Below are 23,049 nucleotides of genomic sequence, written 5' to 3' on the forward strand. Positions count from 1 at the left end.
TGTTTTGTAGGGGACCATGGTGAAGGGCAACTTACCTAGCTGGGCTCAGGATCCAGGAGATATGCTGGTGGACATCAACGTTGGAGGACTGAAGCGCAGCATGTTCTCCAGCACGCTGCGCAAGTTCCCCGATACTCGTCTGGGGCGCTTATTGGACTGCGAGTCTGAGGAGGCTATCCTGCAGGTCTGTGACGACTACGACGAGCAGCTGAAGGAGTTCTACTTTGACCGCAACCCGGGTCTCTTCCCTTACATCCTGCACTTTTACCAGACAGGCAAGCTTCACATCATGGAGGGGGTGTGTGTTTTCTCCTTCTGCCAAGAGATTGAGTACTGGGGCATCAATGAGTTCTTCCTGGACACTTGCTGCAGCTACCGTTACCATGATCGCAAGCTGGAGAACCGACACAAGAACTGGGATGAGGACAGTGACGTTAGCAGTGTGGACACATCTGTTGATGAAATCTCAGACCTCAACAAAGACATCTTGCTATTCCAGGACATGAAATGTGGCAATGTCCGTCGGTGCTTATGGCTGACCCTGGAGAACCCTGGCTACTCCATCCCCAGCAAGCTCTTTAGCTTATTGTCCATCTCTGTAGTCCTGACCTCCATTGCAACCATGTGCATTAACAGCATCCCAGAGTACCAGGTCTACGACCAGAATGGGAAGCAAATAGAGGACCCCACCATGCAGACGATAGAGACCTTCAGCATCTGCTGGTTCACTTTCGAAGTGGTGAGCCGCATGCTTCTGGCACCAAACCGGCGGAAGTTCTTTAGGATGCCACTCAATATGATTGACATCATCTCAGTGTTGCCTATCTATGTCACTCTACTCTTTGACTTGGCGGTGGGCAGTGAATCCGAGCTAGGACACCTTGGAAAGGTGATGCAGGTGTTCCGACTTATGAGGATATTCCGAGTGCTGAAACTGGCCAGACACTCAACAGGCCTACGGTCACTGGGAGCAACACTAAGGGTGAGATAAGCTAGTATGTGCAGATGCCTAGCCTACACTGTAATATGTACAACGTTGTATCATATGACATTATTAATGCAATCCAAGCCTGGATCATCCTGAATGTGTAGTCATTTGATCCTGTAGAATTCCTCAGGGAGAAGAGCATTACATCAATCCTTCTCGGTACTCTCCTGCTCTCAGCACCACCACAGTAAGAGATCAGGGCTGCCATGGTGGCAGCCGGAGCTGCTTTGTCATGATACATCCTAGTTCTAATTTTTGCCGAACATCAAAGAATGTGAAATGTGAAGAGAGAAAAAAAACCTACTATAATATGCTTATCACAATTTATTTAATAATCAGTATACAAAACTACATTCTAATACAATTGACTCCACTGTAATCAAATTGTTTGGTATTTAACTATCACTTTCATTAATGTTATTGGGTTGGATGTTGAATGCTTGGTCCAGACTGAAATGCCTAAATATCTCAGGAATATCACCTTGACAATTACTTATTCACCACAAATACACAGTATAGCCTAGAGGGAAATAAAGACTACTAATAGACATTACTGAATTGAACCTTTACATTCGCTTCCCCTTGTCTCTCTGTGCAGCACAGCTACAGAGAGGTTGGCATCCTGCTGCTCTACCTGGGCGTGGGCGTGTCCGTGTTCTCGGGCATGGCCTACACAGCTGAGTATGAGGAGGATGTCGGGCTGGACACCATCCCAGCATGCTGGTGGTGGGGGACCGTTAGCATGACCACTGTGGGCTACGGTGACGTGGTGCCTGTCACGGTAGCGGGCAAGCTGGCCGCCTCCGGCTGCATCCTCGGCGGGACTCTGGTGGTGTCCCTGCCCATCACTCTCATCTTCAACAAGTTCTCCCACTTCTACCGCAAACAGAAAGCCCTGGAAGCGTCAGTGCGCAACAGCAACAAGAAGAAGAAGCTGAAGATGGACGTGGATCCTGGATCCGACGGGGACAGTCAGTATCTAGAGGAGGAAGATGACTACGATGCTGACGATGACGGTGGTGTGGTGAACTATAGTTACATTGAACACTTACCTCCTGTAGACAGAAAGAAAGAACTTTACCAGCTCTGAGTTGCAAATCTTATCTACACACAGCTTTTATCCTCAAATATTCAACACTTAAACATGGCATACAGTATGTTGATAATGAACATTCATTTTTTCAGTATAGCTTCCCTTAAGCATGATAGAATTTTAGGAGAGTATTCTCGCTTTCCCCTGGCTAAATGGCTGAACTACATGTCATGGTCTAGAAAGAATATGTTGATCCTGCATAAATGAAAACATTCAGGCTACAATATAGTTACATTTGGCAGTACCTGCATGCACAGCATGCTCAAAAATAACAGTGCAGGACCTCTGCTTGCTTTTATGACTGTGTCTGCCTTGATCCCTGGTCAATCAGACGTGGCTCTACACTTAAGCTTCACAGTTTGGATATGTCTTGAAGGGATTACTCCTCCTGGGAACAATTTACTCGATTCTTCTCTCTTCACACCCTGCACAAACTGCCCACCTCTAACACACAGAGTCCTCTGAGTCAATAACACAGTGCAGCGTTGCAATGTACATCCCACCACTAATGCTTTCAAACTGCACTCCAAGCTCACTTTCCGTAAGGTGTGCCTTTTGTGGATGCGCATTATATGTAATATAAGCTTCTTTTTCACAACATATTGTCCGTTAGGCCTATATCTACATGTCTTCCATCAACCATATTATGAATCGGAAGAAAGATTTTGTGAAGGTTACAGCTAAGTGTAAAAACAGAATCAAGGCTGCATTCTTTACTGAGGCATTAAAATGCCATTAAAAATAGAAGGCAAAATACATTCTGTAATAACTTATTGTAATGTTTTCACAGTAAAACATGTCAAATATTTTGAGCAGAATTGCATCATATGTTGCACATCGAGAGGTTTTAGTAAGATCTGAAATTCTGGTCACAGAGATTTGGCACTTAGAATTGTAGAACTCTCAAATTGTCTGCTAGTGCCAATCATTTTACTGTTATGTCAGACAGTTTGAAAACTGTCACAGTTTTTAAGAGATCCATGAAACAAGTCTAGTCTTAAGTGTAAGCACTAATAGATAACGCACATGATGAATGTTTTTATTGCAACTTTAAACGCCTCCATATGTCGGTAACATTCACTATTGTATAGCTTGCCCACCCCTAGCTAATAGTTTCTCAAAAAACATAAAAGAAAACCCAAACCTTTCTTCATGTCCGTGCTCAGGTTGGAATTTTCCATTAGACTAAGGGCACGTTTAAATTGATATCATCCTCCTATTTATACTGGACTTGACCCCACCCTTGGGTGCATAGTGCATGCAAACAAAAATAGCAACTGCTGTCGGCCAGACCTTTTACCTTGCAATAAGTCATTGTGATTGCATGGGCACCTTTCTCTATTAAAATAGGGCCAATGGTCTTTTGCATCACTGAACAGATAATGCATAAAGATCAATGTGTTTGTCGCTTATGCTAGATTCCACATGGTTTTTCTTCCTCCATACAACAGGTACTGTTTTCCAAAACAACCATTCACATTGCTACATGTCATAACAGTCCACACAATTCAGAATGCATGACATGGTTTACTGTATTTATGCTAGGTTAGAAATAGTGTAGCAACTGTGCTTGCTACCTGTGCCATTAACCCCTTATAGACTGCAGAAAGTGGTTTATATGAAATACTCTCCAAATTGTTCAGTTACGATATACCTTGCATAAAGCATCACAATGCTGTGTAGTGCCTACTTAAGGGATACAAGAAATGGTTGTAAACTGCTCCTCGACAACCCAACAGAAATAAAAAAATATTTCTTGCAACAACTTCAGTCTACATCTCTCCAGAGGCGGTGCAAATAACATTAATGGTTGTATAGAAATGCAACACTCTAGTCAAAGACAAGAAGTGCTGGGTTGCAACTGTTCAAACTGCATGGGACACCAATGAATTGGCAGAAGAAAAAAAAACATTTTCAATTTGCTTTTGCCATTCATTTATTATACGTTTGTCCCTAAATGGCCTAAGCAAACTTAAGTGTAATGTGAGAGTGGATCATTAGTTTGTTACATGGTCTGACAGGCTAGAAGAGCAATGGTTTCACTGGCAAGACCTAGGCTACTCATCGGTGTGTTCATTTCGAGGAAAACAAATTGTTTCATCGGAAAGTAGTCTGTACTGCAACATAAGAGGACAATAAAGAGGACTTGTGACTTTATGTCCCTTTTATTTTGGTAGCTATGTGCACTGCCCGCATTTAGAGTAGTGATCCTAATCTGTATCTGACAAGACGAGATTGGTGTGGGATGGGACAAAAGGCAGGATGAGGGGGGTTGAGGTGAAGGGAGTCTATGAAACAAACACCACTGCACCAGACAGTTCATTGGAGTCCAGCTCAAAGTCAGATATTGACCTTATTAAATATTCATCTGGGCTATTTGGATATAAGACGAAATCAAACCCCTGGGGGAACAAACTTTTTTTCCACTTTAAGAAATGCAACTGGAGACCAAGGCGATATTGGAGAGGGCTCCGGGAAAACACGTTCTTTCCCCATTCAGTTTTAACACAATTAAACATTCCACGGATAAACTGGGATCTGTTTAATTTTACAGACATTTTAAAACAGGCAAACTAAATGCAAAACAATGACCATTTCTTAAGATATTTTCTTTTGTAATTTAAGGCAGGATCAGTCAGAACTTAATTCCACAACCAAGGAAACTAATGATAGCAACAGCACATCATTCACATTATATGAAAAAAATAAATCTTTCCAGTGATGGCTACCTCAATCTACCAGCCAGGACTTGTATCAGGGGAAAACAACAGCCTATTTTCAGAGTCAAATCCTCAAATTACACAACCAGTGTGATGGGCCACGAATATATAGGGCTGGTTTCAAATAGTTCTCCACAAGGTCCTTATGGCAGTCGCATGGGGTACATTGGGAGGTAATCATTTCATAACATGTAACAATTCAATAGATACCAAACCCAATGCTTTAAGAGGTCAAAAACAGCACATAATAAGGCAATTGAAAATAAATACATGAATCTTCCCTTTAGAATCAGCAGGACATAATAATCGTGGATAGAATTGTACTCATTTGTTGTACATATGTATTCATATAACTATGAAATATCTATAAAATCACCTGAGACAATACAACCTGAGAGGCTATGTGCCAAACATGCAAATCCTGTTTGAAAATAAATGCCAGATATGTATTCCGTTCTCAAAGTGGAACGATATACAATTTCAGTATAAAAAAAATAAGTTCCTAAGGCTTTCAAAATCTTTTCTTGGTAGAAAAATAGCAAACTTTCAACTGTGCTGTTACTCCACTAGACATATATTTAAAATATGCACAGTGCAAAAAAATCAATGAAGTGCACTATTATTCACTGGTTCACACAGACCAAGAAGCAATATTGTATTAAGATTTGTTCCCTTGTAATGTATACAAAATTATTGTTTCCCTCACTTTTCAACACTGGCTTTGTAACTGATGTGTGATTCCTCTATTTGGGCTGCTATGTTCACAGGCTCTGACTTGGCAGATATACACTCCATAGGTTTGTGATGAGCGTACATGATATTGTTCTGAACTTCTTTGTAACTTGTAACTTGTGAATAACTGTTTAAGCTTTGGGCACAGCTCTTTACATCATTTGACCACAAGCATATGCACTTCACCAGAAAATCCATATGAATGCAACGTTTTTAGTCAGCCCTTTAACCAGGATGAGGCATGAACATGTCTGTTTTGTGAAGACTGCTTTCAAACCCTTCAAGAATCTAGCTTTTTTACAGTCAAGGAAAAGACATGGAAAAGCAGTGTCTCCAGCATAGTACAATCCATTTGCAATCCATCAGTCTAATTTGCTGCTACAGTGCTTGACTTATATAAGGTTTCAGTGCTCTGGACAGTTTCTCTGTGGTCAACTATGTATGCCTGAACAAAGCACTGAGATAGAATGGCTGCCAGGATACTACACAGAAAAATAAATGAAGCTGAAAAAAGACCTGCTCTATAATGGCAGATTACGGTAAAGGGATGCTTAGAACCATCAGTTCGTACCAGTCATTATGACAGAACTAGAAATAAACCTGACAAAACTAAGAAAATAAGTACAATTCAAGACAGTGTATGGCAGACAAAAATGCAACTTTGACCCTCCTGCTAGTGAAATAATACAGTACCATCCACAGACGCAATCTAGCAGTACCTACAGAGAATAAAAACATGAATTTCAAGTGCACTGAAATAACTTAACGAGCAAGTCTGCATGCCAGGCAGCGTGGAATGTGTTCGATCAAACTTCAGAAGTAATCACGGCCTTGAGTGGCTGGCTGTGGCAGCTCAGTTCTTCTGCCGCCGTTTCTTGGCCTCGATGGCATCCAAGATGGGCTGGCGCTTGGTCTGGTAGCGCTGCCGGATTTCCTCGATCTCCTGCTCCATCTGAGGGTCCAGAGATGCCAGCCTCCTCCTCAGCTCCTCAACGCTCCACGAGCGCATCTGCAGAAACACACACGACCACCATCAGGGCCAGAGTCCACTGCACACAATCCTAAAATGTCATGGTAGTTCTTCTGCACCACATTCAACAGCAAGTCATTTAACACAGCAACTGCATACACTGTGGCAGTAAGGATGCATTCTAGGCAGTGGATGCAAAAGACAACATTGTTTTGAATTGTCGACACAAGACTATGTAGACTTGATGGACCAAAACAGCTTGACCCAGGGCATAGGTCTCAGAACAGCTGTGTCACCAATCAACAATGTCACAGCAATTTCACACCATCAGCAACGACGAGCTCAGTAAACCTGGTTCATGGCCTTGTGTTTCATTGCATTTCCCTCTGTGGATTCCTTGCGGCTCCGACAAGCACAGTTTGTGGCTATTTATTGCCCTGATCGATGGGAGGAAAAAATAACAGTGGCCTTTGTATCCTTGTGCTAAGTGACGAGTCTTGACCCTTCAGGCTAAGAAGAAGGAGATTGAACAGTCATTCAGCAAGGGTGAGCGGAAAAAGGCATAGCCTGCACTAACCAGAGAAGTCAGGGAATTGATGCCAGGGAAGTGATGTCTGATATGGCCAAGAAAAACTTCAGGTCCAAGTTGAAAGGAACGGTTCCATTAAAGGGAAAAAAAAAGAACAGGTGCTTTTGGCATGGCTAGCTGTAATTTAGGACTTTCAATGGAATTCTTACCGACACTACTGGATTGCAGACACACAACTACCTCTACTGGGTTACATTTCCTTTATTGTTATACTATTTTCTTTGTCACAAATAAAGACAGGAGAGGAGAAATAGCAGACAACGTGCTAATAAGGATGTTGAGTTATATATAAATATAATTATACACGTCACAATTTATGGCCACTGTGATCAATGATCTGTGAGGTCATTTCTATGTTACACACCGTGTCCAGAAAAAAAGATAAGGCAAATGGTCTTACAAACCATGGATCATCTTACAGGGTCGTTGGAGGAGACAAAAATATATCAGGGAAGCCAATCTCATCTTCTATGCATTAAGGTTGTCTCAGCACACTACACATTCCCTGTAGAGATCATACTGTTATGCACTTTCAGAATAGTTTAACTGCTATAGTACGGTGAATTACTAAATGTTAATGTAGCTTTATTGCACAAAAAATAAAAAAGGCACTTACATTTCTGCAATAAGTTAAAAATTATAATTTGTGTGAATATTTACAAATGTGAAATGTTGTAATTTCACATAAACATTAATTATACTTTAAAAGACTCATAACTCATTTAAAAAACAAGCATATTCCATTTAAGAGTAAAATTATCTGTGAGTTTTGGTGTTGATGGTGAGTTTTAAATTAACTACACCATATTAAAATGAATAAATCTGAAATTATGTTATTGTCTGGAAAGAGGAGTTAGGACTGAAATAGGAACAAACTGAGTCAAGAGCAAGGGAAGTATACTCTAAAGACTCTCCACAGCTTTAAAGGCACTCGTCAGCAATGTCTGAATACTCTGTTTTACATCCACTCTGATCTATTAAAAAAATTATACATACAACTTGTTTGATGTTTGAAGATCAAACACTGTAGTAAGATTCAGTTCTTGGCACAGCTGAAAACCCTACAGTGAGTGCATTCATACTCCAGGCAGTCAATAAACCGTGTCAAGGGATTAGCTGTAGGAAATGGCTGCACCAGTTTTAAGCGTTACTAGGCTATTGCCACATAACTAAGTCAATCCATTAGTTGAACTAGTTAATTGAATGGCAAGGCATTGCAAAGGCTCACCGTACACGCCAAGAGGAGAAGCACTCGAAGAACTAAAACCACAAGCCCACCCTGCATAAACTAAATTCTATCAACTGTAAGGGCTCTTAAGCACTGCACTGTATATTCCCAAAGCAGTACATTTTATTTGTGGCTGAGGAGAGGCTTGTGGGCTACTGACGAGCGTTGCTTCTCAAAGCTCTTTCAGACAGACATCTAAAGATGTCAATACAGTTTGGAGACATTGCTTCACAAAGAGTGTCAAGTCGGGCTAGAAATAAAAGCAAATGACTGCTTGAAAGGGGCCTAAAAATAGGACACGCCACCATTCCCTTTCAGCAAGTCAGCAGACCAATTCTAACAACTGACACTTCAAATACTAAACATGTTCGCACCTCGGAAGATTCACTCCTGGCTCAGCCTTCGTGAAGTGGGATGCAGTTTATTCCTGCAATAATACGCTACTACATTTCTACAACAGGCTGTTTGCATAGCACCACAGATAGGAACTTTTGCAGAACTTCTTTCACCTTCGTAAAAAAACAGAATGAACAGAACGGAACAGAAAAACTCCCGGAGCCTGTGTGTTCATCTGATGTGGCAACTGTGCCTTCTTCAGTACTCTGTCACTGTGTATCATTGTTACGGTGAGCTTGAAAACAAACCTCTGTGACAAGACCACAGAAGAGAACAAAGTCACTGTCCTCAGGATGCCACAGACCATCACTCATTCACCTCCAAAAAGGCGGCGTATGTGTTACAAATATATAGTCTCCGCGCAAATACAGGTGATGTGGAATGACACAGGAATGTATTTCTTTCCTGAGGCATGCGGAAATCTGAAAGCCTGTCTGAATGAAAGGCCTTTTCTTTACAACCGATGGTAAGGTTACCACACCGTGACAAAGATAGAATTCTTTAGAAGTCTTTTGGTGGCTTATCCGAAGGCCATTCCGATATGACTTGATTAAACTCAGAGATAGTCAACTCACACTTACCTGGGTCTCTTACTTACTTTAATATTTTATGTTAATTTACTATAAATAAAAATGTTGGGTTTTTACACAATGCGATGTCAGGGCTATTACAAATCCAAAACACATGTAACTCCATGCCATCATTACATTCCCTCAACTTAAGTTTCATCTGTTTGCTGATTTTCCAGGACATAAAGAACTACGCTGACATGGCAGTGACTCAGACAACAGCACTAAAAGTAGTCTTCTCCTTGACATACTCATCTGCTCTGTACTCATGGGCATGTTTTTAAGGTGTGGCTTCAAGGGAAAGGTAAAAAAAGGGGGTTTGTGTGTCAGCCATGTTCCAGGTAAGTCTTGCTGAAATGAATGACTTGTCTGAGACTGGCCTTTAACGTAACTGGGACTGTTTGCAATGAACATTTCACTTACCACCTCCATGTCTACTTCTGCGGGGAGCTTGCTTTTATCTGCATTGTTGGCCACGTTTTGAGACTCCCCGTGGTTGTTGGACTCCTTCTCCTTCTCCTGCTTCTCAAAGTACTCCAGGAACGACGGCTTGGCTGGCTGCATGGTCTCCTCTCTCCCTGAATAACAAGCACACAAGGCAGAGATGTCATTACAGAAGAACAACTCCACAAAAACATTCACAAGTCTGATGATACCCTCGAACAGCCACGTGTGTGTATTCACCAACAGTTCTTGACATCTGCATTAAGCAGTTCCCTGACTGAAGCTTGACATAAGTGCTGTCTAAGAAGCACAGGCCTAAGATGTCTGACCACTTTTTATCGGTATTCTGCAGGTATAACCACAGGACGCATGATATGAATCATTGTATTTTTATGAGACAACACTTAATTTCTGTGGTCATTACAGTGCTCCATTAGGCAGGCCATGGCCTGAGTAATAGGTTTATGTGGCCTTTCTAATGGTTTCACTCTATAGCCGGATTAAATGGGCTTTGGCTTTGACGTTCCACTGCAGTAACCTTGACAGTTGGGAGGAACCTTAAGAACATGAACATGCATCTTGGAAGGTCAATCATACGTGTACCCACTTCATGCGCATGATCCATATGTGCAAAAAGACCCCATGTTGACACAAATAACACCTTAAACCCCCACTGAGCTAAGACCCTCTGCTTATTATTTATTCAAAGGCTCTTAAATTATTCAGAGACTTCTTTATTGTCTTGCCCACTCTTCCCTCTTTAGAGCAGATTTAGTGCACAACTAAGCAATGCACAAGAGGTTGGTTTTGCACTGTAACTACATAACATCAGTCTTCAAGTTATGAAACTATTAATACAACTTCACAAAAGAACAGATCAGGAGACTCCTGAGACATCTGTAATGCTGGCAAGAATAATGATTTCTATGGATTCTATACATCTCTATTCACCCCCTGTTTGACATGCTCTGTTAGAGCCCAGAGACTCTGATTGGTCAGCTTCGACAGCTGGTTGTGTTACGACTTGTGTCATCTTGTAACAAAGGAAAAGGGTTGAAATTCAAAGGAGCAGCTGAGAAAAGTTGTTTCTCTGAGAAAAGTTGTTTCTCTGGGTGAGAGTTACCTCTGCAAGACATTTTACATGCACAAAAAAGCTAAATAACACTCTAATGCAGGGGTCCCCAACCTTTTTTGCACCACGGACCGGTTTAATGTAGGACATTTTTTCACGGACCGGCTTCAAGGTGTCATTTTCCACCACTTGTTAGTCATGTCATCCATTCATATATTCATACCTGTGAGGCAAGCGCGAGTTCGATAGAATGGAGTCTACTCATATACAAAAGCTAACAGTAACGTGAAGTGGCGTTAACTTGCGACCAACACCATTGTATTACGAATGTTAATGCATGACAAATACAACTCACCATAACGCTGAATCAGTGTTTGGTCTCCATGTGCTGAAGCAGTTTTGAAGGCTTCATTAGCTTATTTGCTATCTTGTCGCCACAAATTATACAGAGCGGACTTGGTGCGTGAGAATCAACTGTTGCGATAAACCCGTAATTTAAGTATGACTCCTGGTATTGTCTGTTAAAATAAGCTTTCAGACGCTAATAATGAATACAGCGGACATTATATAAATTATTTATTCTTTCTGCGCGGCCCGGTAACAGATGCCTCACGGACCGGTACTGGGCCGCGGCCCGGTGGTTGGGGACCACTGCTCTAATGGAACGGGAATAACTGAAAAAGAATAATAGGTCCTCTTTAAATGTTGTCATGCTACATGTAGCCTATAGTCTCCGCCAGACGGCCAGACTATTTGCTTACCTCTGCAAAAGAAGAGAAGGTAGGGGTACACAACTGTAGTAATATACATGTACATGTTCTCCCTATGTGTATGTGATTTATGTATGTTTGTCTGTGAGTTGCACAAGTATATGTATAAGCTACTGAATGACCTAGATTTCCCTTGGGATTTATAAAGTATCCATCCATCTATCTATCTCTCTATTCATCTCTCTATCTATCTATCTATCTAATATAATGCCTCCAATCTGCTTGGCAATGAAATCCTTACTATACTACTACTACTATACTACCTTATACTACCTTTAAGTTTTGTGAAATGCATAGATTTCTCATTATCATGTTGTAATACATTTTAATTAACTTCTCATGCATTTCAATTTCCTGAAATTCTGATCAGCCTATGACTCATCATTATTTCCTGGCATCACACATTATTTTATAAGTTTAAATCCAACGCCTCAACTCTCCTTCTACTACCATGGATTCCACCCTGAGAGGACACCTTGTGGCAGACCAATTCGAGGAATAGTGCATTATTCACCAAAAACACAATTAAATCTGAAACTTAAGCAAGGCCAACCTCCCCACCACCTCCAGCACACATTACATAGGGGTACTTGGAAACTAGTAGGCTAAGTAATGCATGTTAAGTTTAAATGTCGAGCCAATGTTAAGTGCCAGTCTGGTGTGAGGCATACGAGAGGTGGTGAACCGAATCCATACAGATCTTAGCTTAATGACTTTGGTATGCTTCACAGTGGCCAGTATACGAGAGTGGATGGAATACCTTGTTGAGGTTATAGAGAAGGTTGACTATAATTCAAAGCCATTTAATATTCATTTATATTCTTATCGTTTTGAGAAGTACTTAAGGTACTGGACTTCCAGTAAGTATTAAAACATTAGTGATGTCATTGGGGTGGATATGACTAGGCTAATACCACTGGCTACCATTTCTATCCTGAGTGTCTCTTTCCGGAACCTGCCAATTCTAACTAACTGCCATTTAATTCTCCAAGTGCCATTAGTGAAAATCAATAACTTATTTTGGGCCACAGTCTGATGGACTGAATGCAGATCTGTCACCAAGAGGATGTGACTGGGAGGGAAATTTAATTTTAGAGGGGAAATGTGGTTCCAGGTGCAGGTTTCTTAAGAAACGTCAGCTTTACAGCAATTTGATGATCCATACAAATCTGATTCTCCCACCACATGGTATCTGAGGGCAAACCCAGCTTCTGTTTTGATTCTGATAGATAGGTTTCATTTAGGCTAGCCGACACCAAGGTGTCTGTGCTGCAACTGCAGAAGAACCCACTGAGGAGCACTAAACTGATTTACGATTGTGAATATGTGAAAATGCTATTTATCCATATAGTATATGCCACGTATATCAACATTAACAGTAACCACAAAATGACGCTCACAATCTGCAGGTGCAGATTCATCACGCAGATTTGCCTAGATACAAAAATGTATATGTTTACATAAAGCCCTAAAATGGAAGTAAAACAGTAACAGCAAAGCAATGAGATGGCTATTTTGCTGAATCAATACCTTTAAAATGGAAGAGCAACAGAGAATATAATGTTCTCATCAGGAAGGAAGGGTATATAAGAGCACCATTAATGCAGGAAGGAGCAAGCATGTAATTAAAAATCAATCTGAAGATAAAACTGCTCCTCAGAGTGGGCCTCCATTGATATCTTGATCTCACCATAATTTACACACTCTTAATGCTGCCTTAAAGATACTTTGTATAACGGTAGTTGGCTACAACAATGAGGTAATGTCAGCCATGTTTGGCATTCTGTAGGGCCAATACAGCTTCCTCTGCTAAGGCAATCACTGCACATTTTGATTTGGTGACTGATGATGACTGATTAGCATTATGATGTCAGCGACCCTAACCCTAGAACAATGGATGGGAGTGTGTAAATAAGCCAAACATGTTAACATTTAGGCTACTCCATTTTACAAATTTCTCCAGGGAGTGCTCTTCAATAAAGTAAAAGTTAGTAAAGAAAACGGAGGAAGGACCTACATGATTTTCCACTTAAAGGAAACTTTTTCTTAAGATTAAACATTACTAAGAGAGTCCCATCATAATTCTCCCTAAGAAAAGTCTAGATAGTGAGCAGAGCTTAGATGCAAATGCATAAAGCCACTTAATAGCATCACTATATTTTCAAAACACCAACAGTTCATTTGCATGTAAAATATAAAATGTATTACCATAAACTAGTTTTACAAGGGGAGAGAAAACCCACCACATTCTCTCACACCAAAACACCTTCCCCATGTAATGAAACAGTACTGACATCTAGTGGTTAACCCATGAACTGACCTATGTGCGCTGCACCACAACCTGGTCCAGTGGGGCCACAGGGCATGCTGGCACTCAATTTCAAAACTATTTCAACACATCATTTGTCCAAAAATGTCAATGGCGATATTCATATAAATAGGACAAAACTTGTTCATTCAAAAATACAGTTCATGCTACAGTATATGCAGGTAAGATTGTTGTCTGAACTCTCTGGATGTTCAAAGAATTAACTTTAATTATATGATATTAATTCACCCCTGGATATACTGCAGCATTTTATTCTTTCTCTCAAGTGTCACCAACTACAACAATTAAAAGACAGCCAAGCAAGAAAGGACTCAAATAACTTCAACCTCAATAGCCTTCAACATGACAATCACAAACCCCTCCAAAATGACTGTGAATGTTTCTCATAACACAGACATATTAAGTGTGGAGGCAACCTGATAATGTAAATTGCACTTACTTTTCATCGTTCCTGCATCTTCATCTTCATCATCAGAGTTGATGACCATTGTGCCCATTTGAGATACCATGGTGCCGCTGTCAATCATGGTGCCCGCCGAACTGCCCAGAGATCCAGCTGCCCGGATGGTGCCCAAGTCATTGGTGCCCGCTCGAACCATGGTGCCCTGGTCCACCTCGTCTTCGTCCTGGTTTGAAATATAACCACATGCAAACACAGTGAATTTTAAATGTATCAAAAAGACAGCAAGTGATAAAAGACACAAATATAAATGACAATGAAAAGATATCTGCCCAAATGACTGAGAACATTTGATGTCCTACCCATAACTAATGCTGGACACTCTGAACTTTAAAATTATATTCCATAATTGGGCATTATATATTAGATAATAGATATTGGCAAACTGTTTGGTTCCGTTTAAAAATAACTTGCATGGAGAAATTGTGAGGGGCTGATGTCGCATAGGTCTTTAATGGGGACCACCAAAGCATGATCTTTGAGTCTGGTTGTGATTTGATTTCAATACATATAATTTGGATTATTGCTCATTGGCTATGCTCCTAGTCCAGTTTTAATCCAATTACCAAAGGCTCAGGCCACAATGAAGGCAGTAAGAGTGGAAAGTATTAGCCAGGCAGAGACTACAAACCTACACAGCTGGGTGTGTGAAGCTCCTAACGAAGAAAATGAATGCAAACTCAGGGCTTACATTTAGGGAGCAGACGGCAGAGCACTGCTGTGATGAATCTCTCCCTAGCTTACAAGGTTCCTAAACTTTGTGCTCTTCCCTTTAAGTGGGGAGTGTGCGGCTGAACCCCATACCGAATTTTCCTCCTCTTCCTGATCCTGCTCCCTCTGCTGAGCCTCCTGTTTCTTCAGTTTAACCTCCACGGCGTCTGCGATCAGGGCTCGCAGGATGCTGCTGGGCTTAGGGCTCTTAACGAACGGGTGCTAGGGGATGGAGGAGGGAGAATATTAACACCATAAATACGCAGAGCCAAGACAAGCTGAAATACTGAGGGAAATTAGAGGTAGCAGAGAAAAATAAAAAGACAAACAAGTGGTGTTGAGGGAATCACTACCATGTAATATGAAAGCAATATAAAACAGACCCAATAGAGACATAAAAGAAATGATAAGAGAGTAAATTAAAGTGAAAGACAGGCTGCACAACTGTGTGGGTGTGTGTGTGTGTCTGTGTGTTCGGTGTCCGTGTGTGTCCGTGTGTGTCCTATGTGTCCTATGTGTCCTATGTGTCCGTGTGTGTCCGTGAGTGTACGTGAGTGTACGTGAGTGTACGTGAGTGTGTGTGTGTGTGTGTGTGTGTGTGTGTCCATTTCCGTGTGTGCGTGAGAGAGAGAGAGAGAGAGAGAGAGAGAGAGAGAGAGAGAGAGAGAGAGAGAGAGAAGAGAAAGAGCAAAGTGTGATTGATGTACCTGCAGAAGTTGGGTGGCCGTGGCTCTGTTTTCAGGGTTCTTCACCAGACACTGTGACACAAAGTCTTTGAAAGGTTCAGACCACTGGTCAGGGTTTCTGAATGTAGGGGGAGGATTGCTTGGGATCATAAAAATTGCCTTGAGAAAAAAAAAAAAAAAAGACATATTAGAGAGGTCTATCCACAGCGAGAAGGTCATCAAACCTTTTGTTTTAGGAAACAAAAGTAAAAGCTTCGACTTTTGAAACGAAAGGGCCTGACCAGAGTTGTCTCTATGCAAGACTGTGTTGCATTACAGTTAACAGAATACAGCAATGGATACTTCAGAATCAGGCCCCCTCCTAAAGCTGTTCTCCTTCGCATGTTTACAACGAAAAATTCTCACCCTCATCGGATGGATGTCTGCGTAGGGAGGCTTGCCCTCAGCCATCTCTATGGCTGTGATGCCCAGAGACCAGATGTCTGCCACACAGTTGTACCCTATCTCCTGGATCACCTCAGGAGCCATCCAGAATGGTGTGCCGATAACCGTGTTGCGTTTTGCCATGGTGTCCTGGCAGACAAAGAAAAATGGCACAAGGTGAAGATCGTTAAGACCTAGGACATCTGGTATGAAAGCATAAATACAAAAAAAAACATTTAATAGTGTGATAAACGTTACTTTCGGGATACTGTGAGACAATCTTACCGTTAGCTGTCCGGCCACTCCAAAGTCAGCAAGCTTTGCCTGTCCTTCAGCATTGAGCAGAATGTTCCCAGCTTTGATGTCCCTGTGGATCTTCCTCATGAAGTGAAGGTACTCCAGTCCCTTCAAAGTGGCATACAGGATAGCGGCAATCTCATCTTCCGTCAACTGCAGAGCACAATAATGGTTAGCTCTCACCATGCCATTCTCACCTCTAAAATAGATGCCACTGAATACATAAAATTCACTGAAAGAACTAAATCTTAGGTCCAACAATCAAGGGTCTCTGGGCAAGGATGATGATCTTGTGACAGAAGTCATGTTAAAGATTTTGGAATGCGCTCACTTCATCTTTAAAGCAACTATTGTTTGTGAGCGAGACCCTTTAATGGCTTATCCAGGAGGAACAACAGCAGCGAAACCACTTCTCTGTAAGGACAGTGGAAGTGGTTAACTTTTATCTCACCGTTTTGTTGCGTAGCCGGATGATGTCAGATACAGAGCCAGCTCCGCAGTACTCCATGACGATCCACAGATCACTGTTCTTGAAATAACTCCCATAATACTTCACAACATATGGACTGCACAGACACAAACAAAATGAAAAATGTTATGACTTGTTTTCAAAGTACCAGAGTCGATCTGAAGTTCAAGGACAATATCAGAAGAATACTAATTAAAATGCTGCATTTGTTACATCAAGGTGCACACAGAAGGTACTCAGAGCAATCACCTATTGCACTGTTGCATGATTGAGATCTCCTTGATGATCTCCTGCAGGTCTGACTCTACAGGGACCTGCTTAATGGCCACAATCTCCCCCGTCTCCTTGAAATGGGCTTTAAACACACTGCCATAGGACCTGTTGAGGAAACATAAACACCCGCGCAAGCACACAATATCTGATTACTCTGGCCAAGACTGAATTTATTGCTACAATACGCTTTCACCAAGGGGGAAACGTTGCATCTCGCAATGTTAGCGAAAGCAAAATTACATTTGTGCAGGCGCCATATATTATGAAATGTTGACACTGAATTCATGCAGGCACCAGGGAGACTGATCCACTCCAAAATGTAATGGGTTACACTAATTATTTGCAATGTACCTCAGGGGCAGTACTAATCCATAACACTTCACGTGGTTCTACTCTAAATCTTTTTAGTTTATTGTATTGTTGTGTTGTTATATGTTGTCCCTTGTGGCACCAACAGGAGCAGCGCTCCAAATTTCATTGTATGCAAATACAAAGACTATAAAGGCTTTCAGTTAAATTCTTGCAATAGGCATATTCTACACTACACCTACCAGTTTCATGCCAGTAACATTTTGGCTGCTAAATAACAAACAAACCAAACAACCAATCAACAAATACATGGACATGGGTGAAAACATAACCTCCTTGGTGAAGTTAATCATGCAGAACCTTTCTTCTGGTCCAGCTAACTATAGTCACAGTGTCTCTTTGAAGTTATGATGTAACTGGTGTAACTGACCTATTTCAGTTGCAGGCCATAGTAATGCTGGGGGTTGCATCATGCAGCAATAACAATTATGATGACGCACACAGAGATTTTTGTATGGCTACTTCTGGTGAGACAGGGGTAGTAGTGGCCTTTACAAAGTTAAAGGAAGTTCCATTCACAAGGGAAAAGGCAACACCCTGCAAAACGTCCCTTTACTGCGCATTGGGTGAAGAAAAACTAAACATATTGCTATGGGCCGAAGTGCTTAAAAGAAGTTATATTTCCACTGGCTTAATGAATTTTGGAACCTGACGTTTGATTTGTGGCATTTCAGTCCGAAAATGAGTTTATTTGCAAAAAAGACAACCACCAAATGGATTCATACCAACAGAGCAAAAAGGGTTTAAATGTAATGATGTAAGCTTCTATCCAACTTTGATTCTGGGAATTAACCATGATTGAGAGAGAACAAAAAAAAAGACATGCATCATGTAGAGAAAACAAAGACACACCTATAGGAAGTTGAGTAAGAGGAAGTGAAGAGGCATAATCAGTGATGGGTAAAGGAGGTAACTTGATGTCAGCTGTTACTCTAACGGTCTATTTATATTTAGCAAAAACAGCAGAGTACCAGGATTAGATGGAGAACAATATAGCCTATATAGTTCACCTGCAACTCTCACTACACAATGTGTTTTCAATTCGTAAATCTTTCTGTAGAGCTTATACAAATACCACCAGGACTCACCCTTCACCAAGTTTCTCCAATACATCGAAGACTTCCTCTGGCTGCTTTGTCAAACTGTCTTCGCTCAACTTTTTAAGTTGTCTTTAGGAGAAAAAGAGAGCAAAGGCTTGTAACATCAAAGTACACATTTCTCTAACAAGGAAAACATTTTTTTTTTTTTTACTTTTTATGCATGAATTGGCACAGCCATGAGAATATCCTTTGCCAATCCAACTCTCACTCATGTCATATCGCTTAATTATGCAGTCAAGTTTTAGTTTCTCCTCAATGTCCATCCTGAACACATCCTGAACCTGACAACTCAGAAGGTTTCGAGGGTGGGATGGTGCAACATTAAAACCTTGTCTGAGATAACATGACTTAGGAACCAAATTTGTGCTTAACAAAGTATTGTAATTTTCTCTCACTTTAATGCACAATTATAGCATAAACAAATACTGCATCGCCATGAAAAAAATATTATTAGATATAATATGACACATGATTTTTCCAGAGGTAGAGGTACAAGAGTGTTCTGTTGTCTAAGTGGCCATGGAAGAGGTAAGTGTTCATTGTAGTGACAAAGAGGAAGTAAACAGGTCAGGTGGAGTTGAGCCAATCCACCACTATGGTACCCTGAAAACAAAGGATCTACTTCAATACTTCTTTCCAGACAGTGGAACTATTGTGAAAAATTATCTGATGCTCACTCTTTGGCTGTTTAAAAAACAAACATGACTAAACTACAGAGGCCTGTCACAGGAAATGACTCCTTATGTTCTTCTCTTCTGCTGAGTGTTCCAGATAAGGCCTCTTCATAAGGGGAAACAACCAGATTAGACCCCACGCTTACACTATTTCAACACCACATGTTCAAAGGATCAGACCAGAAATGTCATACCAGTCAACAACATGTGCAATACGTTCTCAGACAATTTGACTTTACTTAAAACAATTCACAAAAAATGTACTTAAACCAATGCAATGTGCATGTAAGCTGCTCCATGAAAACATCATCTGTCTAGGCGATAAGCCTACCAGTTCACAGCAGAGGCACTGCCAGTGGCAAGAGTCAGTGAAAAACTGTCAATGGAGATCAACACAAGTTCATAACCTACATACAGCCAAAGCAATTTACCAAACTACCCAGGGGTGAACACCTTCATCTGGTGACAGGAGAAGGTCTAAACCATACAAGACTCAGCACATAGACTAATCCCACAGTTATGGCCTAAAATGAGTACTCCACTATATTGATTGCTATTGACACCCATTGCTATTAGGATCTTAACAGAGAGACCAGTTGCAAAACACACACGAAACGAATTACCTACACTTACCCACCTAATTATCTACACTTACCCACCTAACCCTACTTAAACACAGATAGCCCAGGATTCACCAAGACCAAATGCAAAGGCAAGAGCTTGTAATTAGTTTACCCTTATCAAACCATCCTCTACTGGCCGATAAGGCTTGAGAACTTAACAGGTCCCTGTAACAGGTTAGCCTATATAGTATACCAACCAAAAAGCTAATTCAGAGCTATAGGTCAAAGCATGTACCGGCAGGCCTGGTTGACGGAATTACACTTGTTTCTCTACACGAGTAGTAACACCCTTTTCCGTCATCCAACAACTACTATCAGTGCTAAGAAGTGTACTGGCAGTATGCAAGTTCTTTGTCAATCCTATGCCTTTGCCTTAACATAATGAAAGCTGGTTGCCTGACAAGACAGAGTATGCTGATTAAAAATACAGGAGGCATACTAAATGGCCAACATAGCTGTCAAGAGTCAAAACCATCATCAACAGTTTTCTGTTCTTCTCTGCTTTTGAACTCTAACCTTAGTTAAAATAACCTAAAAGTCACTACAAAGATAGGTCTATAACGGTGTTGTGAACTTTACCAAATCTGACTGTAGCAACGTGATAACCTGGTAACGTTAGCTCAAGTGGTCGAGCTCAAGTGGTCGAGCTCAAGTGGTTTAACGTTAACGTTAGCGGTTGACTCATCTAAGTTACCGTCACCTGTCATGACAACAGAAGATAATAACCATTACTGAAATAGTCTATCAGCTCGCTTGCTTACGTAACTTAAGCATGGAAATTATTGCAATCCTGTGCAATTAGTTATTGTTAGCCGATCAGCTAAGGGTTATAAAGTTCAAGCTAAGTAACGTTAGGTTGCGGGCACGCAAACTGCTAGTTAGTTTGGTGGCTAACACAGCTAGATAGAAAACTAACAGTTGTATCTCTTACCTGCGTGGATGGCTCCTTAGCTGTACCTTTTCCGTGTTCTCCATGGTTTATTTTGACATTTGAGAAAGATTTCAACTATTTCCTTCTCCAGACAACAAACCGGGTAAAGTTATCTAGCTAGATAGTAAGCTAGGTAAGGCGGCGGAGACAAGGGACCAGATAGCAAGCCCACTCAGCTATATGACTGCGCTTACTCGAATGGCTAGGCAGGTGTAGCTAGCTAGCTAGATATATAGCTGGTGTGGAATATACAACTTTACGTTTTCCCCGTATTCGAAACGGTCTTCGCCATATTCAATTAGCTACAACAGTGTACCAGTGGACTGAGTTAGGATAGCTAACAAACGTTAGTTTATAGAGAAGGGTACCAAGACGGCAACTACAGATAATCAGGAAGCAAGTCAAGAGGCAAGGCACGGAAGTGCTCGACAAAGACTGGCGTCTATAGGAAAATCATAATATCTAATGTGGAACTCGGACGACAGAGGGCGTCCTGTGGTTGTAAGTGCATTACTGTTCAAACTACAAAACTTTATTTACAATAACAAGGTGCAATTTAATATCTTCCAATGACATCATCCAAATGATTTGTATTATTTCACATTATTGTATCTTCATCGACTGTCAAAAACTTGCCTCGGCCTTCACTGCACAGGCTTAATTTGCCATCAGGGTATCAGCATGTCTAATATACAATCACTGTTGTTTTTGACAGGACACATCTATGTTAGCCATGCAGTTACAAACTTCAATGGCAAAATGAATGTATTTCTTTATGGCAATTACACAGATTACCTCCTCTCTGGGCCCAGAAGTAATGAAACCATATTTCAGATATGGGTTGTTCAAAAGAAAAAAGGATAACATTACGATTTACACAACACATGAGTTTTGTTTTTTGATCTGGATCAAACCTTCAGTATGTGTTGTAGAAAACATTTTAGTAGGACTGGGATACCTTTGATCCAAAAAAAATCAGGACAATGCTGACCATCCAAATTTAACAAATTGTATTTGTATCATGTAGTATATTGACATATATTTATATTTGGCATTTGTTTAACCATTACAGTGATAAAGTTAACATTAAGCTCCCAAACAGCTTTCTCAAACAAATATATTAAATTTGAAATGTTTATCACTGTATTTTAAATACAATGACACAGTCCTCACAGATTAACCAATCAAATGTTATCGCGCCCTTCATTGCACGTCCAGTCAGAGAGAATGCTGGAGGTTGGTCTGGGTCTTCACATGCTCAGGTGCATCATAAACGTCATCACAGAGAGGGAGAATCTGGATTTGGTCATTTTGAAAAGTTTGGGATTGGATCACCCTGGTCCAGACACAATGTTGCTTTGAAAAACTGGCACAAAAGTAAGATGGAGTACCTGATCCTGAATAGCAAAACATGACATTTCCAAATCCAAATTATTGTTATTCAGATTAAACATTTTGAACAACTGTGCTCTGGTGACATTGCTTGGAGGCAAAATATCAGACCTTCACCAAGAATCCTATGCATTCGTCCAGGAATCTTCCCTGTTTTGTTGTTGGCCTTCAGTTGAAAAACGTTTTTACAAGCCAATAGTCTTCCACTGTCATGTTTACACAGAACACCCAAATGATAAAACATGTTTAACTGCATTTGAGCGTCTTAATTATTGTGTTGAGCCTCACGCTGCACCATGCCCTGCCTATAACATCCACACGGCCCCAACATCCACCTCTTCTGGCTAAATACTGTTACCCTCTAAAACTTACCTGGTTGTGGCAACCAAAGCATTAGCCCACCTAATTTTGAGAAACACTTCTTTTTCCAAGTAATTGTCGTATTACAAGATGCCTCAGAATTGATCAATCATTAGCTCATCTAGCACCTTTTAAATACACTAGGTGCCAAGTTATATTCCTGGGAATATCTTTAAAGGTGGCTTAAAAAGAGTGGCTTCACATATTGACAGAGATTAATCATTTCAATTTAGTAATTTGACAGGACTTTTATCCAAACTGATTTGCAAGTGAAATAACTGATCAAACAAGAACACTGAAAGCAATGAAAAGAGAAGATAAATTGCGTGCCGTAGGACAAGTGCCAGAAAGAGCGTGAGGATTTTTCATGCTAAATTCAAG

The 23,049-nt window shown here is 40.9% G+C and overlaps 2 protein-coding genes across 2 annotated transcripts; one reads left to right on the forward strand and one right to left on the reverse strand.

Annotated features, from left to right (window-relative positions):
• Nucleotides 1-16: 16 nt before the first annotated feature.
• On the forward strand, nucleotides 17-2,078 carry LOC308371118 (delayed-rectifier potassium channel regulatory subunit KCNS2; the record flags this gene model as incomplete). Its single annotated transcript, XM_080845906.1, has 2 exons — nucleotides 17-982; nucleotides 1,587-2,078. 2 exons carry the CDS (start codon nucleotides 17-19, stop codon nucleotides 2,076-2,078), a joined length of 1,458 nt encoding a protein of 485 aa, XP_080702032.1.
• Nucleotides 2,079-5,569: 3,491 nt separating this feature from the next.
• On the reverse strand, nucleotides 5,570-21,254 carry LOC308370884 (serine/threonine-protein kinase 4-like). The gene is made up of 11 exons (XM_080845617.1): nucleotides 20,917-21,254; nucleotides 18,677-18,757; nucleotides 17,196-17,324; nucleotides 16,929-17,043; nucleotides 16,466-16,630; nucleotides 16,163-16,330; nucleotides 15,779-15,916; nucleotides 15,165-15,293; nucleotides 14,340-14,526; nucleotides 9,709-9,863; nucleotides 5,570-6,542 (listed from the first exon to the last, which is right to left on the reverse strand). The coding sequence occupies exons 1-11, from the start codon at nucleotides 20,958-20,960 to the stop codon at nucleotides 6,387-6,389; spliced, it is 1,467 nt and encodes a 488-aa protein (XP_080701743.1). The 5' UTR covers nucleotides 20,961-21,254; the 3' UTR covers nucleotides 5,570-6,386.
• Between the last annotated feature and the right edge of the window lie 1,795 nt (nucleotides 21,255-23,049).

The sequence above is a fragment of the Sprattus sprattus genome, assembly GCF_963457725.1.
Source record: "Sprattus sprattus genome assembly, chromosome: 10".
Classification (NCBI taxonomy): domain Eukaryota; kingdom Metazoa; phylum Chordata; class Actinopteri; order Clupeiformes; family Clupeidae; genus Sprattus; species Sprattus sprattus.